This window comes from Rhea pennata, chromosome 6, assembly GCF_028389875.1.
Source record: "Rhea pennata isolate bPtePen1 chromosome 6, bPtePen1.pri, whole genome shotgun sequence".
Lineage (NCBI taxonomy): Eukaryota > Metazoa > Chordata > Aves > Rheiformes > Rheidae > Rhea > Rhea pennata.
In genome coordinates this window covers 7153168-7172877 of record NC_084668.1, presented here as the reverse complement: position 1 = coordinate 7172877, position 19710 = coordinate 7153168, and the positions used below count along the sequence as shown (strand labels likewise).

General features: G+C 36.5%; 1 protein-coding gene across 1 annotated transcript in view; it reads left to right on the top strand.

Annotated features, from left to right (window-relative positions):
- Positions 1 to 4203: 4203 nt before the first annotated feature.
- Positions 4204 to 19710, top strand: part of THSD7B (thrombospondin type 1 domain containing 7B) — a 257577-nt gene continuing 242070 nt past the window's right edge. Inside the window, 1 exon segment of the mRNA XM_062578475.1 lies at positions 4204 to 4339. Within this exon segment, the coding sequence (XP_062434459.1) occupies positions 4204 to 4339 (136 nt within the window).

The following is a 19710-nucleotide window of genomic DNA, read 5'->3' as shown; positions in this document are numbered from 1 at the left end:
AATTTTTTGAGAAGACAAGGCAGACTTTACTGCTACCTGGGTATAAAGTGTGTGCTATAAAGGACCAAATTGTCTTCGAGTATCACAAGTAGTGGGTTTGTGCTGTACATGGTAGGCATACAGTTACATAATTGCTATTTACTTCTGTGTTAAGAAAATTTATTCATGATTAATGATGCTTATCTTTGTACTAGACACCTGCCAAATGATTTATAGCCAGATATAAGATCTGCAGTTTCTTTTTTTGTTGCTATTTAAATTGTTTGGAATTGTTCTAATTGCATCATGTATTTTAAATGAAGAATGCTATCCAGGTGTCCTTGTAAGCATTCTCTTCTCATAAGGGGGGGGGGGGGGAAAGGAGGAGGTCAGATTTACCTGTAACATGGGAGGTCACCACTCCCAGTGAACTTGAGAGGAATTTAATTGATGTATAACATGGCTAAAATCGTATCTTAGATTCACATCTGTTTAAATTGATTTTTTAAAATTTTCTAAGTTCAGTAATAAATGCTGTATAAATGTCGGAATAGAGCCAGATTGAATTTTTATTAAACCATTGAAATGGTGCAGAAAGTCTAAAGAAATAGCGTGTCCGGCAGATACTTGCAGAAGGAGCAACTGGTCCCTTCTCCAGCAGTGCGGTATGTGCGGACTGGGGAGTAAATATTGGACCATCAATCTTTCGTCTTGCAGTGTTGGATGCTTCTGAGGACTCTAATGTTTCTTGGATTAGCACAGTGGCTGTTACTTGGAAACATCTGCCGCCGAGTGCTCGGCTGTGCCTTGCGGTTGTCTGTGTAGTGGGCTGGAAACCAGGAAGAGTTTCAGGGAGGCTCGCTTTTTCTTCACCCAGCTAAGCAGTGATTAGGGCAGGATTTGATTGCTGGATATTTTGCTGAGGTTCAAAATTTAATTTAATTTTGAACTTTTAAGAAAAATAAGGCATTTGTAAACTCTATGCATAGTTATTCATTTGTAACATTGATGCTATACTTGAATAGCTTGTTTTCAGTAGGAATTCAAGTGTCTGAAGTGAAAATCTGTTCTTTAAAACTAGTTTTGTTTAGTTCTGTCATTAACGGAATTAACAGGAAATAAGATAATGCTTTGCTAAGGTCATCCAAAAACTTGCATGTGTCGTTTCCAAAACCACCTTGTAACTGATGGATGAGAATACCCTCATTTTTTCTGACTGCGATGCTGGACAAAGGGAAGAAAATTAAGAGCCCGCTCGTATCTAATGCTTCAAATGTGATGAAGTCAACAGCGGGTCACCTCGTTATTTTAATTTCATGAGAATTTATTACTGTGGAAGTTTACTTCACCAGGCTTGTATGCTGAAGTATGTTGAATAAATCTAGATAATCAGTTTTGGAAAAGCAAGATAATTTTCAAGTAAAGCATGCATCTTGAACAAATTTAAGCAGTTATATGAATTTAATCATGAGTAGTCTCAGTGAAGTCACTTTTTAAAATATGAATTTCCATTTTTTTTCCATTTTTCTCCACTATATTTGCCAATTTACAGCTAGCCATGCTGACACATTTGGAAGCTGAGATATACTGTAGCTAAATTTGATGTGAAGTGTTGGTGGCCTTCATAATGTAATTTATTCATGTTTCTGTAGATAGCATATGTTGCCTGTACAATAATTTTTTTATCATATCAAGGCAGAACTGGTCCTTTTTCAAACGGTGTTATACAAACTGAGATACACAGACAAATTTTCATTGTGCTTGCCGTGGTGTAAGTCGGTGGACTCTGCTGAGTTTTGCTGGTGTAGGTGAGATTAGAATCAGTCTCATGGTGTCTAATTTATTTCTAGTTTTCTGACTTAATGTAATCTCTGTTCTTGCTCCACAGGGAGCCGCAGTCTGTTATCTTTGTCGCTTGCCCAAAGAATGAACATATGTGAAACCCCTTGTTTTGGGCAGGATTCTGCTACCCTCAGGGATTTACTGCTGTTTACTGACCCTTTTAACGCTGAGAAGGAGGAAGTATATTTAGAAAGAAGCTGATTAGTGCTACTTGTGCTTCATTAAAAATCTCAGCATCTTTATCAGCTGTTGCTGAGTTTACCTTGGGTTTGCCCTTTCCGTGCCTTGAGCTGCGCAGGACATGTTGTTATTCCTGCGCTCTCCCCAGACTGGAGCGCAGCCCTGAAGCTCACGTGCGCCGTGTGCGCCGTGCTGGGCCTGCTGGCCCTGAGCCCGTCCTTGCCTCGAGCATCTGCCTGACTTCTGCGCTTGGGTTGCACTTTTGCGTGTGAACAGCTAATGTCACTAATCCCTTCTCTTTCCCCTGACAGCAAGTTGGTGACTCCGTTTGCTGGCTGTCATACATGGTGACTGTAATGCTGAGGATACCAGGGGAATTGCTCATCCGCAGCTCTTCTTTGTGAGGTGAGTGCTTATTTAGATGAGCGATGGTTTAAAAAAACCCCAACCAACCAACCCCCCACTTAATTGCAGGGTGGCTCAGAACTGCTCGCTCTCTCCTAAGGTCTTCTCTGCTGTGCTTGTGTTGAGGTAACATCTTTCTGCCGGAGGAACCGGGCCCTTGGCGGCTCATTGCTGAAGAACGTTCAAAGTTTCTGAGCTTCAGTTGGGTTTTTTACGAGGCCCCTGATGGGTTGCATTGCACCGAACAAGTGTTGGGACTCTGCAGATTGTGTTCAGAATTAGGTGTGAAATCCTAAACTCTAAATTAACCCCAAAAAACATGAGAAATGCAATAAACCTGTTACATAGCGTGCATTACTGTATTTGTTCAATTTGACAAGTTTTTCAGGTCATACAATTTGCTGTTCATATAAAACATGTGAATGAACTAAACCAGATAACAGATATAGCAGTGTGTATACCATTGCAGTTAGTGAATATCTGATTAAATATAATTACATGAATTGCTCATGACAGTAAATGCCTCAAAGTAATTTAAATACAGTTTGAAATTAAAAGTTTTACAGTATTTTCAGTATATACTATTTTCAGGTTTATCTTTAGTTTCTTATCAAGAACTATACTGTATATTATGTATTATAACAATGTTGGTTTTCATAAGGTTAGAAATGTAATGGAATTTTCTGCACTAACCTTTTAATAACTGATAATTTTAATGAAAATCAGTAATATTATGCTAGTGAAGACAAATGTTGAAGATGGATCTTACCTTTCTGCTTACTCCAATATGCATGTGACATTTTTACCTATAAAAGCAGGATTAATCAGTAATAACGAGTAGAGATGTGCTGAGAATATGAACATGATATAAATACAAAAGTTATTACATAAGAAAAATGTAATATATAAATTTACATCAGAAAGCGGCTCTTGCTTATTAAGTGTGGCAGGTACTGCGAGCATGTTTCGGTATTTCAAAACTGTTTGGGCTGCGCCAAAGTGGCATTCTTCTGGGCTTCCGATGTAGCACAATTCTTACTTCCAAGGAGTTACTCAAAGGGAAACTGTTCCAGCAACAGGAGTTGATATGTTCCTCTCTCACTCATAATATGATTATGGTATTCCTCTGAATTTTTAGTTTTCCCTTCCAGGCTGGCTCATCATATACTTGTAAGCAGTCCCCTGCTTCCCTGAATTTCCTACTGTATTTCTCAATGTTGCTTTTGTCTATAGTGTGTTAATACATTGCATGGAGCTTAAACATTTCCAAATCTGGTATTTCAGTTGTCAATGATCTTAAAATGTAGGACATGGGATCTGTATTCAGAGCTGAATTTTGCACCTTGAATCCATTCCAAGCTTTGGTTTAATCTGCCTATAATGTGATAATATTCATGCTAAAGATAAATTAAATAGTGGAAAGAGACACGTGACACACTTATCAGATCCCTTGTCATTTATTTGCACTCGCAGATTTTTTTTTTATTTTTATTTTTTATTTATTTATTTTTTTTTAGAACTTGCTAAAAGCTTTTACAATGGCTGTCTTTGTAGGATGGGACTGCAGGCCCTCTGGGAGCTGCCAGTCTCCCTCTCTCTCTCTCTCCCCCCACCTCCAAGTTGAGCCTCTATAGCAACTTTATCCTCAGTGAACCAGGCACACAGGGACTATGAAATGCAGTGCCAGCACCTTACCCTTAGACTGAGCCTGTTGCCTTGGTGTTAAAAGTCTTCTAAGAAACTTTCTTTTGATTAATTATAGGACTGAAGAAGACAAGAGACAGTATTATCTGAATTATGCTTCTACAACAGAACTGGGTTTCTCCTCACTGGGCATGGCAAGGCCTGGGGAAGTCCTTCCTTTTGTTTGTATTCTTGCTGTTACAAGCAGCTCATCTGGAAGCCAGGAAAGATCATTTTGTCTGGAAAACAGGTAGGGAAAAGATATGTTGGCTTATTTACTATACATTTTCTGTATTGAGGATGGAGTGCTCTTTCTCCATTCTGTTTTGTCATAGTAAGAAATAAAAAAGCCTGATAATGTCTTCCGTTTATAATTTTTTTTAACTGAAAAATGAGTATTTTGTTTTTTATTTTAAATTAGTAATCTTCGTATTTATTGCAGTATTACGCACCAAAGTGACTCCAGAATAGAATTTTGGACTCGTTAATGCTTTTAATCTAAGAATAAAAAACTTACCAGATACTGATGTCATCTGAGTATTACTTCCTCTGAAATATTTAATCATTTTCTTTTCACATTTGAATGAAAAGGTCACACCAGCACCTTTCAGAATGAACTGAGTCAAAATTATGTTTCTTGGTTCATTTACTCATATTTAACATTTCATTGGTATATTTAGTGAATTCCTTCTATCCACCAATGAAATTGATGCATGCAGTGTTTGAATGTTGAAAATTGAATGCACACAATGTTTAAAAGCTTTTTCTTGAAGTCATATTGATAGCACTGAGATCCTTAGTGCTAGGAAGGAGATAAATAAGAGATGATATCATAAAAATGTATACAACTAAGCATGATACATGGTACATAAATCACATGCTTATTTTCACAGAATCACAGAATGGTTGATGTTGGAAGGGACCTCTGGAGATCATCTAGTCCAACCCCCCTGCTCAAGCAGGGTTATTTTGTAACATAACATGAGAACAAAGACTGTTCAGTGATATGGGAACATTGGCAAATTCAGAAAATGTTTTCTCAAAGAAAGTACTTCCTCAGAAATATGCAGTTGGGATAGGATAGTCATTGTTCAGGAATATCACTGAGGCCAAAGCTATACTAGGATCGAAAAGGCTTGTCTGCTTATGATCAAGCAGCAGAATGGTTAAATTTGATAGAAACATGATTTCCCCTCTTCTTGTTCTTGCATTTTGTTGTTGTTTTTTGTTTATTTCTTTTTTAATCATAGTGCAAGAGAAGGTAAGAGACTGAAGTAGCTTGAAAATGAAACAATTGTCCTGGGAGGATTCCTACCCTTCTGGTAGGGTTACTGCAAGTTTCTCATCTTAGCTGCTGCACAGTGGCAGAGTGCTGGTTAAGTGGGATCTGATGGCATATTTCTAAACAAAATTTTCACGAAATTGTGCATGGACAATGATGAGGAAGTAAACAGTACAAACTGACAAACTGTCTTTCTTCAATTCACTGTTGTATACGTGATTTTTGAACAAGTATTGAAAGATGAAGTTGTTTTCTTGAGGACAAATTAGACCCTTCAGTTCTATTATACTTTTCACATCTGAAGTGTATTGTAAGCTTTTAGAGATGTGCATTGGAATTCATAAAATTTTATTTTGTCTTCGTGAGTCTAGCAGACAGTAAAGAACTACTGGTGCTTTGAAAACTGATGCAGTTATATTTAGAACTAAGAAAAGATGGTCACAAGCTTCCATGGACATGTGACACTGTGCTCTGAAAGTCCAGTGATGTGTCCAACATTGAGCTCTTTGTAAAGATATGTGTTCCTGATGCAAGGAAAAAAAAAGTGGGTTCTCGTGTCTCCCACAGTGAATCAAAAATATCTGAGATTTCAAGACTAGTTTTAGAAAGGTTGAATACTAATAGTGTTTTTGTGCACTTTTGATGCGTATGTGATGATAGAGACAGAAGGCAGTGCTTTGTGAAATTTATTTTTGAATGAAAATAATTTGTGAATTTTGAGCGACATCAGTTGTCTTGTTTGGCAAAAATGGGATTTCTTCAAGTTGTCTTAAATCTTTTTATATTTGTAAGCAAAATTTTCATTTTTGTTTAGGAATATTTTCTTGAAAGTTTGATTAAAATTTAAATGTGAAACTGAAAAATATTTAGTTATTTTTGAAAGGAAGAGTGCGTTCACTCAAGATATTTTATATTTTGCTAATGAAACAAAGTATTTTTGAAGTTAAGAAAACAGCTCTGCAGTAATAATGAAAAAAAGCATTTCTAAATTCTGAATCTCAGTCTAAGAATTACTCTAAGAAATAACACAACTGACTGAAATTGATCTTTGCTATCTGAATGGATATTTATTTTGGGAAAATCTTGGTGAAATGGTGTTAGTATATTTTACCATGTCATGATATAGAAAATAATCTAATGACCTCTATTGGATAATTCTGGCATTATGTATATGTTGCAGATTTCATTTCTGAAGCATTTAGGAGCATATGTATGAAAATAAGATGTGGTGACCTTGAAATTACAAAAGAATACTCGTAGATAATTGCATGTCTTTGCCATCAGGGTTGCATATGTGGTTTGCTTCTGTATGCATCATTATTATTATGATTATTATTATTTTTTTTTACTTCATTTTACATGTTTTTTCAGGAAGAGTTAATCGCAATGATATTTTTTTTTTTTGAAAGAGATTACACTAAGATGTTTTGGGAAGAAAGGGATGATAACTTGGATGAACAAGTAGATCCAGAGAGTCAAGGTGTTAATAAAACCTGATGCTGTAGGATATTATTAATAATAAAACAATCTTGGGATTTAGAGCATAGAGATCTTGGGCTAGTGAGATTTGTGGCATATGTAATAGAAGAATTCATGCTGTACTTTGAGGACCAGTGTGTCTAGTACAAAAAATAAATACAAAACATACCAAATCTAATGCTGAATAGTTTTAATGTCAGAACTGAGCAGATCTATTCTGATACAAAGAAAACCTGAATTTACTGTCATTTCCTACTGAAACAATCGTGGAGAAATGAGCAATTCCTAATAGGAAAAAAGATAATCTGTTTCGATGTTAAATCTTGTCTGTTGCAAGCATGGCAAGTTACGTGCTTGAGAGGAATTGAGCTTGTTATTAAAATGCTGCATATTTTGTAATCAAAGGAGAAGATTATGGTGATCCTGGATGCTGTGTCTTCAAGACCGTAAATTGGTAGGTACTCTGGTGACGTTTCCTAGCACCAAGGAGTTCAAAGATGTGCGTTCTTAATAGCGATGCAAAAAAGTCCTCTGTATCAGCCCTCTGGTGTATAAAGCAGGTTTTTTTTGACCTAAATTCTTGTCTATATCTAATGAAGACTCACGCATTTTTACTCTGGGCATGATGGTCCTGGTGTGGATGAGAGCGGTTGTATTGAAGTCACTACATCTGCAAACAAAATTGGCTCTGTATTTCTAAAATCTGAGAGCTTGGCAGAGTGATTTTGAAATACTTCGTACATACTCCTTCCTCAGCTATTCAGAGAGTTAGCACTTGCATTTTACTTGTTTGTAGCGTTTTAAAAATCAGATACTTTTAGCTTCTAGTTTTGTAGAGGGATATATTAATATCTAAATATCTATATACTGTGTCTTTTAGTTTCAAGCCATTTCTTGTCAGATACTTATTTTGTGACCACCAGCCCAACACGAAAGCAGTAATTATACCAATTAAATTACTCAACGACCTTAAGTAGCTGAATAATTTTCCAGCACTTGCTCACTAACAAAGCAGTTTTAGTGATAGAATCTTGCGAAAATTTAATTGGTTTTTAAACCCTTGTAAATTAATATTGTCTAATGTGATATTCAGTTAGCAATGTGCGTATTTCACTGTGTGAAATATCATCATCTCTTGAATAGTCCTGAAAGTGATTGGGATCTTTAATGCAGATATGACAATGTTGTAATAAGCTTTTAAAACTGTAAATAGAATATTGCTATGCACAAGTCCTCAACCTTAATTTTTACTTTGTGGAGAAACTCTGACGTTAAGTTCTTCAGTCTAAAATACGTACAACATAGGAAAACCTTCAGGTGTCTTACAGCAAAGGGCTGATAATTAGGATTACAAAATGCTTTGAAGAGATCCATAAATGACTGTTGGCAGGAAAAACAGCCCTTCCCAGAGGCACTTGTAGTTATACTGGCAAGTTACATTGGCAAGTGGATAGACATCCACTATTGCTTCTGATGTCTTTAGCTCCCCTGTAAACCAAACATCAGTAACAGCACATGTGCTGTTTCCCCAAAGTATTATCAAAATTGAAAGGGGTAAGAGATGCATGCCATAAAGGTGACTATAAAAGCAACAGCTGTGATAGGGCTTTTTTAATGCAGAGAGTATTATTAAAATTTTTTTTTATCATGAAGCTATTATTTTAATTTTTAGGGAAAAGCTCTTTAAATGGGGTAAAATGCTCTTTAATGTGGAAATAATATACTATGTAGTACAAAAGAGAAGAAGAGGACAATTAAAATCTAGATGTTCTATCCCAGTGACTCCTTCATCTGTAATTCAGTCCATGAAATAAATAGATCCCAGTGGGAGTGTAGGCCAGAAGGGACATGATTACTCTCGTGAGTAGGAAGAATGTTGGAAGTAAGATATCAGACTGGGAAACAACTGTTAATGCAGCTGATCACAGTTGGAGGGATTTTTCCTGAAGAATAAACCATTAATCTTTTGGTATTTGTGGACTTACGGCTCACCAAACCTATCTTCCTATCTTCCAGAAGTTTTACTGTCACAAGTGAACACACAAAACTTTTGTCAGAATTACTACCAGTATCTTTTTTTTTTTTTTTTTTTTAAAAAAAGTTAGACATTGATTTTTGATCATTAGTCTTTCTTTAGGCACAGTCCATAATGCAAAGGGGGCTGATATCAAGTTTTCAGAGAACATCATCTAACGTTGAGGAACCTTTGAACTGTTAGTGAATGTGGGTGAGCCAGTTATGAGTAAGATGAAAAAGATCTTTTGTTCTCTCTTTTCAGATAATACTGCTCTAAAGTACCCTTTCTCAGGATCTTAATTTCAGGAATACCAAGTGCTAGTTTGGGGGTACCTTTGACTTACATATTAAAAGACAAACTTTTACCTAAATACACCAAGTGTTAAAAGGACTCCACATCTTTATCTTCAAAGGACAGCAGATCTCAAACCTGCTGAAGAGAGATTCATTTGAAGGTAACACTGCTGGAGGAGTAATCTTTCAAAAAATTCTACAAGATTAAGAATGGTAATCTATCTCAGATTTTTTTTTTAATTAGATAAGAAAACAGTGCAAGCATGAAGTGCAAGTGTCTTTATAATCTTTATGTTGTAGGTAAGTGGAAGCTCTGTGATATTTCTCAGACTGCCTGACACTTAAACTTCTACCGTTGTAGCAAATGTTCTTTCTAATTGTAGGTTATTTTTATGTTGTCTGGATGGATGGAATTTTCAGGATTTTTTAGAATTGAAATTTAGTCATGATTTAATCAAGTTATGAATGATCCTGAAGTTCTTCAGTATGTTAAGAGTTTGGGACTACGATGGTTCTCTTGGTCATAGGTTGCAATCACATATTGACAGCAGCAACAAATTATATTACAGAGCTGTTAAATTCCATTCTAAAATTAGTGAGGCGGGTAGATGAAAGTCTTAAAGCCATCATGGCATTTGGGAGGAGGAGAAGAAAAAATTCAAGTAAGACTTTTATGCAAATTTGCAAAAATGCAAATAAGTCTTTTAGAATGGCAGATTAGAGGGGGCTTTTTTTGATCATCATTGGCAAAATCTTTTAATTGTTATCTGCCTGTCATTTCTATTCTTTCTTCCTTTTTTGTTTCTCCTTGCCTGCGTGCGCCTCTCCCAGCTCCCTTCCTCCTCGCTCTCTTCTCATGCTTCCCCTTTCCTCTGCGTCCTGGTTGTTTTCCTCCCTTGCTGGCTCATATCAATCACTGATGTTAGAGAAGATTTAAGGGTGGCCTCAAAGCTGATCTCATATTTCCTTTGAAAGGAGAGCAGTTGTTTTGGATTGTAAATTAGCTCGCTTTCTCTCCTTATGATTCCTGACCCTTTCCTACCCTGTTTTCACCTTTCTCTTCCACACACCTTTAAATTTTATTATATATGCTTACGCTGCTTCACCTCACCTGTATCATTTCAGTTCTGCTGATATGGTATCCTCATCTGGTATTACTTCTTTTATATATAAATCACTCTTGGAGTCAGGGAGATGCATCTGTTGCTTTCTTTTGTAACCCTTTGTAAGGAGGGAACAAAGTTTCTACATCCATAAGACATTTCAAAATTAGTGGCTACACCATGTCCTCGGACAGTGAATGCCAGCGAGCTTGTCAGGACACTGGCAAAGGTACGCGAGAAGAGCTCAACGCATCCGAGGAATGTCTCTGACATCGGGAAGCGGCTCTCCCGGCCCGGCTGGGCTCTGGTGAAAGGTGAGCGCGTGGGACGAAGGCTGCGGACGGGCATCGCTAGCACAGATGGTGTCAGTGAGCGCGGGAGATGTCTGACCGCTGGAGGAGCGAAGGGTGAGAGGCAGAGTCAGAGAAGCGGAGATGCGTAAACTGGTGCCCTTTCTCCTGTCTTCAGAGTCTAGCATGCTCTTATTAGCGCCGGACTTCTGTAGAGACTCGAAGGTGCAAAACTAGACTTTCTTTCTGGTGGTGTTACTTAGAGGAAGAATAGCTGGCTTCTGTGTTCCTTCTGGAAAAATGTACTGCAGCAAGAAACACCGGACGTTTTGAGTATTGGTCAAAGAAAAAAGATAAATTAAGGACGAACAGCACTGAAACTGAAATGTACCTTAATGTTAACACCTTGCATGCTTGAGGAAAATAGGCAGGATGCTGGTTTTTCAGTGAGACAAGTGCTAGGCACTGGCATGGCTGGTAGGCTGAGGACTGTGCTTGCTGCGTTTGGTTGTAAGCTTTTACAGCATGCACCTGGTAATTTTGTTGTTGTTGGGCTTGCAAAACTCTTCCAGTAGACTGCATGCTTTAACAAGTATCTTTGTCTAACCAGTATCAAGTGTTCAGTAGGTGGTTGTTTAAACTGGATTACACAGGAGATTCACACTAATCTTTTAATGTCCCTCTTCCCTTCCTGAGAATAATAGGTTTTACGAATAAGGTGTTTTTTTTTTTTCTTTTTTTTTTGTACTGGGAAAAGTAGGAGTTAGCCATGTTATCCTTTTCTTTCCTCAATAGTTACTATGGGAACAGAACTGTGGGTCGTAGGGGGAAATCTGCAAAAGTGGTTTCTTTTAAATTGTTCATGTTAAAAAAAAAAAGGATTATTATTGGAATTGTAATAGTTTTCATTCAACTTTGTTGGATTATATTGTTGTACATATTTCACTCGTAAAAGAAGCACAGTGAGTGGCAAGAAAAATAAATAGAGATGTTTTTGTACTTTTTCCTTGGGGTTAATATTTTTTTAATTGAATGCAGCTGTTGGGAAGATTTCTGTTGTTACAAACAGGTAGAGTATTAAAAATGGATGGTCACGCTTTCAGCCTGTTTTAGTGCTACTTTAGAGTTAATCACTCCTATTGTTTAGTACCCCATCTGCGTGTTTTTTTTTAGTAATTGTGTCTTAAGTTAGTTTGAACATGGATTTCATTTAGGCAGTTATGTGAAGAATTTCAATATATAGGGTAATCATACCCTCATTCAGCTATCACCTAGTAGATGACAGAACGATTGTGGAGGAATGTGCAGATGGATATTGTTACTGTCAGTATGCAGATGATACAGCTGACAGTTTTGGGTGATCTACTGTGGGTTTTGGGTAATTTGCCCACTGATACCACTGTGTCCCTAGAATTTTTCCTGTTGTATGTATAAATAGTTCTGCTGTTGTCAATATAGTCTCTTCTTACTCTTTTTTTCTTTTTGAAATCTTTGAATAGTGTAAGCCTGGAAGCAGCAATGGAGAAGTTAGAAGGAATGAGGCATATTTCATGATAATCAGATTATTGGAGTAGTGATTTTATGGCTTATTCTAGTTACCTTCAGCTAGCTGATAGATACAATGAAATTCCTACTTAATGTAATACATCCAAATATATATTTGCTTCAGAGTGTACAGAAAGTTCCTATTGAGATCTGTAGGAACGTTCTGTGTGAATCGAGAGGCAGAATATGGTACTTACTGATGGTAACTTTGCCTGTTGTCTACTACTTTGTAGACTTCTGCGGTTCATTCTTCTAGAGACCTTTGAAAGTTTATGGTTAAAGTTATCTCAGTGTCATACTTGAAGACAGTGATTTAGGATTACGGAGCTAAATTTGGAAAAGCATGTTAAAGCTTCATTATTGAAGTTCTAAATATATTGGCTCTATATGCTGGGGGATAAGTTGTAGACAGTTGCTGGAGTATATCCGGCTTTTGTGTGGCGTGTCGTGGAAGGCTAGCCATGAAAAATCACTTTCCAAATTAGAACTTAATAAAAATTTCCCTGTTCTGAACGCTAAGCCCTACTCCCTGTGCGATTAGTGGTTTCATTTCTTTCTCAGCAGTTGGGTAATGATTACGGCTCCAGATGCTGCAGCAGTGATAAAGAGATAGATTAATTTCACTCAAACGGGCATATGTTCAAAGGGAGGCCGGCTGGAGTGCCGTGGCCCCGCAGCCTGGTACCCGTTCCTTGGGAAGGTACCACTTGCCACACAGTCTTCACCTAGCCTGTATGGTTGGTGCTTGATTTTTCTCATTCCTTGGTGAAATGTTTTGCTCTTCGTGTTCCACAGTATCTTGTTTTTGGAAGCTATTTGTATCTCTTTGTAAAGCAGGGTCATAAAGCCTTGTTTCTGCTGAAGCTCCTGATAAGGAGGCTGTTGCCAGCTTAGTCCAAGTAACAGCAGCCAAGTGCAGAGCTCTGCTTATGCTCTGTAGAGAAGGAGCAATAAAGAAACAGTTCCTGTTCCCTGCCATAGTCAACAGCAACTTCAAAAATGTTCTTGTGTTTTGTTTGCAGTAATAGTTCAAATCATGTGACTTACTGAAAAATCCTGACATTTAAAGTATTAAATTTTCAAAGCAGTAAAACAATATGATGTGCAAGGTAAATATTTTAGTAAGTATTTAGGTCTTTATTTACTTACTAAGGTCAATGTAGGCATAAAATATGGCTGGTGGTGACAGCCACACAACTAAATACAGAGCCGTATTAGTGGTATTATCTGAACTTTTTCACTGATGCGAGTCCTTTGGGGTTTATTCTAACACCCCAGAGATCCAAAGACCTTCAAATACCAATAGATTAAAAAAAATCCACCTGTATGTGAAACATGGTTTACTTCTCTATAGTGTGACGTTTATATCCATAAATTTTACAGATCTGAAGCTGTCACACAAAAATAAATTCTGAGCTTGTGACATGCTTAAGATCTTTTGACCGTCAGTTGAGTTCCTTTGTATCACTCAGTTGCTTTTAATTAGAACACGCACTTGTTTCTAGCTATTGAATATCTTATTTACCAAACTTCATAGTGGAGACACTAATATATAGGAAAATTATTTCTCTATTTTTTTAATAAAATCTGGTATGCATTAACCGCGTATCTTTGAAGCAGCTGCCTAGAAAAAAAAGAGTTACTTTACAGGCAAGCAGCAAAAGAATGTTGTGATGATAGAATCTGGGGAACCTTTCAAAATTTTTTTTGTTAAATATATTGTACGTAAGATGGTGTTTGTGTTACGTTTTCCTTGCTGTTCTCTCATAAAAACACTTTAATATTCTTGCTTATATTACTAAAATAATAATGCTGAATTCAAGTTGGAATAAAAACAAATTACAATAAAATATTTACCACCCTGTATGTTAAATATACGCACTGTAAGACAAGAATAAGCAAATTACCCAAGCTTTCAGTGTTTTCAATTAAACTAATTCAATACTTTAATATTTTTAGTGGGATTAAATATTTCTTAGGCCAAATATACCTACATCTTAATTTAAATTGTTATTATTGTAAAGATTCTTGATGTATATTCCTAAATTTAACTTCATTCACTATCAGCAGTCTGCTTGCCATGTGTGAAGTCATGCCTGTGCCTGACAGGCAACATATATGTGTTCGCTTCCAAGTTCTAGAAATTTGATCATGAATGTCTATCCAAACTTTAGCTGTTATTGTTCAAGATTTTACGTTAAGGAAATATAAATCCTCTATGTTTTATATCTCTTTTCAAAGTACAGAGAAAGTCTGGCTTTTAGAATTTGCCCGAAACATGAAAAAGCAAATGAAACAATATCAATTATATTGATATTTGATTATTATGAATATTTATAGAATGAATATTGAAAGAATATTGATCATTCTTTTACAAATGGCACTCAGATGAAAGTCATCAGGCGTATGAGTGTTAACAGGCATATGAGTGTTAAGCATATAGTATAAAGTATTTCTATGCATATTGTCTATGCGTAGGTATATTTATCCATGTATATTTTTTGCATGTATGTATACATAGGTTGTGTATAACTGTATTGCTGTATAGGCAATGACACTGGTAAGGTGGCAGAAATAGAAACTTAGCTGCAATGTTTTGAAAAGACTGAAGAAGAATCAAATGAGAGACAGGGAATCACAGTAAATGATGACAATAATGTTATTGTGCCCTAAGGTTCTTGCAAAATGCAATGCTTAAACCCAATTTTTGCTTTGTAGATCGGTGGGAATGTCTCAGTTAAGTCAATATATGTGTGTAATAGATGATAAAAGCTTGGTATTACACACCTATTTCGATATTTTTCATAATTATTGCTTTAAAGGTAACATTTTTATATTTAAAATGCTATCATGTATTTTATATTTTTTTGTTATAACCTTTCAAACATATTGCTTGGTTTAGTAACAGGAGTTCAGGCAGCTCCAAAACTTTCAATCTCACATTTGGTGTTTATTGATGGCTAATTGACTGCTGACCTTTGCTAGAACTCTTTTCAAAAAAGCAAGCAGCATGAGTGAATGGCACTTGGGGATAACAAACCAAAGAAGTTGAAAAGTAGAAGAGGAAGTTTAATTCTTTATGGTTACCCTTAAATACTAGACTGTTTTGGGAATTAAAACAAAAGCAAAAAAACAAAAAGTTCTTTGTGTTACCTTTTAGATATTTTAAAAATATTTATGTACTTTGAAGACACGTTTTCCTGAAAGTAACTTCGGGAATTTGTCCTTCGTCTATCCGTGAAGTCTGTATTACAAGCAGTTACAGAACATTTTCAGAAATACCTGAACTTGAAATATTATTATTCTTTTTAAAGCGATTAATCTCTACAGTTGACATAAAAATGAAGCAAAGATGTATTTTTTTGTTTATTCATCTTTTTCACTCTGATTTACTTATCTTTTTTCTTTTTTTTTTAAGTAGTTGAATCTGCTTTCCAAGTCCTCAAAATGATTTAATTATTATAGTACACATGGCCCCAAATCAGATCTAAGGGATTTTGATGCAGTGTGTGGAAATAAGCTAGTGAACGGACGCAAAGGATGCCAAGCTGTTTATACTTGAGTCTACTAGATTATCCTGTAGACAGGAGATTCCCCATAGACCTTAACTGAAAAGTCAGGAGCTAACTGTAGATTAATAGTTTTACCTGTTTAATACAGTATCTTTGGGATAGATGTACTGGAACTCTGTGTGTGTGTATGTGTGTGTCTTAGTGTATCAGGAGCTAAAGAAATGGTAAACTCACAACGTTCTGAATATATTATAAAATAAAGCTGTGCAACATTCAATAAAGCAATAACATGAAACGCGTTATATTCAAATTTGTTTCCAATATTAGCAGAAATAATCAACCATTTTCAATCCAAAACATGGTCTGATCTTTTTTTTTTTTTTTTTTAATTGATGCTTTGAAAGGTTACATTACTCAGTTATCCTGTAATTGAGCAACCTTTTCATGTTTGCCTCATGTAGGATTTTATAAATGTTCTTTCTTTTAATCAGAGTATTTTGGCATTAGCTATTCTGTGATAGCATTTTAATTTCCCAGAGCTTTTCTCGACTCAGTATCATTTCTTATTGTTCTTAAACATTTTGGAGTGGAAGCCCTGATTATCACAAGCAAGAGATGAGGAATTTTTACATCTGGATAAAGGCTCTTTTTTTCTTTTCTGCTTGTGCAATTGTCACCACTTCTTTTGTCACTGAGTATGTATCCTACATAACTAAACTTGTTCAGCATTTGTTCCTACTCGGTTTAAGGATTTGTCTTCCTTTGGCACACCTCAGAACACTACAGAGCCTTGCACAGTCTGTCTGTTTTAGCCCAACCTTCTTACGAAGATCCTCTTCAGTCTGATCCCCTTGACCAAGAATGCGTCTGAGCTGTGCTGCGAGGGCAGCACAAACTCCTGTTAGAAGTTGGTGCTGGTGGGTATTAATTGATACCAGCTAGTTAACTGAACCCTATCAGATCCCTTCTTAATCAAGTAATTTGGGAAATGGTGAAGGAACCATTTAGTCAATTGAATTCTCACTATTAGGTTAATACTAGTCAGCTGATACTTTTGATAGCAAGAAGGGCATATGAGAAAATGGAAGAAAGAAAATTCCGATCAGGCTTTCTTTCTGCTTCACCTGTCAGAGCAAACAAGTATACTGGGTGATTGTTTAATAAAAAGACAGATTTTTTTTCTTAAAGCGTAAGTTTTATAGGGACTATCTTTTAGGAGAAACAGATATTTTGGGAAAGAGCTAGTTTTCATGACTTCTGGAACTGGTTCTCAGCAATTCTTTTTAATTTTGGAAGGTGACATTTAGGCATTATTAATCACAATTGGAAATACTGACTTATAAACAAAAGAATATCTCCTTTTCTTGGATATGAACCTGGATTACTGTTAATTGAATTACTGTATCTTGGATACTGCCCATTGGCCCATAAATTCACTTCATGCGTTGACTAGCAAACTTAGCATATTTTATAAGAATGAGAATTAAAAGGCCATTAGCAGATTTTTTTTTTCCATGTAAATAGCAATTGAAGAAGCTGGAAAATCTTGCGTAAATCTAATTTTGGAGTATAACTATGAATAACATATTATTGCTTGGGAATAAATTATCGTGGATTTTTTATTTTGATGTCTTAGCTTTACTAAGTAACTTCAGTGTAGTTTATTGTGATGGATTTTTTAATTTTAGTTTTTTATTTTGTCCTACCAATTTCTTCATGCCTGGCCTGGATGATTATGCATTTTAGTGCCCATTAGTCTGTCCTGGTATCCTGTCATGTACACATGTTCTACTTGTCTTAGGGTAGGTATTAGCATATGGAAGATCCTTATGTATGTGAAGGAGTTTCAGCTATGTGGCTTTTTTATTTCAATTCTTACTTTTTTTCAACATGTATATATTCAATCTGACTTCTGTTGTCTTTATACACTGACAGCTGTACTGCGGTGACATAGGCTATTAAATGAAAATAGTGATTGTTAATACATGTCATGAATAAATGCAGATTTACTTTTTTAATATGTAAAATTTCCTAACTTCCCCATAAAAATCTATTTGTCTGTCTGAAAACTCTATTGATAAACTTTCCCTTAAGCATACATACAAATTAAATGTGAGAACCTGCAGCTAAAAGAAATTGCTCCAAGGCAATGAATCGCAAGGATGAAAAATCAATAACAGTTTCATTAAGAAAAGAAGGAAATTTTAGACAGGCTCTTTGCTTTTATTTTCTATGGAAAATAGAGGGAGAAATCACTGATCATTTTATTCTTCTGTTCTTAGAAATAGGAATCATAGTGCTGATGTTGGTATTTTGAAGCATGAATCTAGCTGGGTGAAAGAATGTGACATCTGGAATCTCTTTTGTTGTATCCCCAGCGTATCTTTCCAAATTCTTCTCCTTCATGTCTTCCCTCTCATTTGTATGAGCAGCACCTGCTGTAAGTAGAAGTATCTTCTGAAGAACCTGCCTCAGTAAGTAACAGCATGGATTTATAGAACATCAGCAGCTCCCTGCGAACTCCTGATACGCACATGGGTAGCGTCTTCCACGGCAAAATGGGAGAATGCATTAAAAGTCTGTGTGCTTGTGTGTATGTGTGTGTATGCAAAGAGAAATCTAGGCAATGGTATACGGAAAATTTTCAGACTCACTGAAAGAATATATAGAGACATGACAATGCAAGAAATTTTCCCTGTAGGTTGTTTCCCTTAGCTCTTCCTCATTTCAGTTTCTGGTTTCTCAGCCACTCCTCCAAGTTCTGCGTCATCTGTGAACTTGCTGAGGGTGCACTCTGTCCCATCATCCAGGTTGTTCGTGAACACGTTAAGCAGTATTGGCTCCAGTATGGATCCCTGGGGGAATGCCTCCAGGTGGACTTGGGGCTGCTGATGACAATCCTTGAGCCTGTCGGATCTGCCAGTTTTTCAGTCCGTGTCACTGTTTATCTAGCCTGTACATTATCAGTTTGTCTCTGGGGATGTTATGGGAGACAAGGTCAAAAAAAACATTCAGTAGTGTTAATTTTCCTATTTACTCTCATTCTGATGAGAAAGCACATCTGTATACTGATGAACTTCCCCTTGTTTTGAGTATATAGAGCTGTCCCTAAAGGGGAAAGGAGATCTAGACTACTAAATCATCATTTTTTATCCAGGTATGAAACATTTGGGTGGTCAAATGTGTCCAAATAACTCTTGCTTCCTGCTGTCTGTGATGAGGTGTTGAGCTCTCCAGCCCCCACTGTGACTTACCTTGCTCTAATTTTTTCAGTTTAGAGCTGAACAGATTTTTTCTTTTTTGATGAAGCATTTTTGTACTGAAGTATATTTTACAAAATAAAAACAGAACACTGAAGCAATCAGGTTCTCATGGAGATATACCAGCGGACTGTCAAAAAGCCGCGTCCTCCACATGCAGGTTTCCACCTTCCCGTCCTTAGCCTTGCTGCCGCACCGGCTCACCGTCAGTGACCGTGCTGGGTAAGTCAATTCAGTTAAGAGAAATGATGGAAAACCCGAGCATATTTTTAAGGGTTTTCTGTTGAATCAGCTAGCTGAAATGTGACACGTTCTCACTCAATCTGATGAAGGACAAGGTGAAGTGATGGGAGGGCAAGAAAATGGTGAGGTGAATCTCCGTAGCTTTGATACGGGGAAGTGAGGTGACACAAGCGCAAGTGTGAGGTGGGTGAGCAGGAACTAGGTGGGTGAGCATGTGTGCAGAGCTCTGACGAGGCGTTTCCCGGCAGGGGGTATAGGAGCCCATAGCTCTTCGGAAGAGAGCCTGTTTGTGGACTGACCTAGTGACATAGCAATTGTATTTGTGTCATAGTTCTGCAGTGGTTTTGTGTGTGTGTGTGTGGTTTTTTTTTTTTTTTTTTTTTTTTTTTTTAAGTTTTGCTATTAAAACTTGATGATGGCACAGGTTAATAATCTTATAATGAAATGATCTTTGACAGTTACCCCCTTTTTTATTTTTTATTTTTTTGGAAAAGTTCAGTAGCTATCTGATTAAAACATACTTAGAATGGAAAACCTGGCAGAGGTACTGTCAGCCAAGAGCAAATTTATTTCTCCAAGCTTGTTTAAAAAACAGAA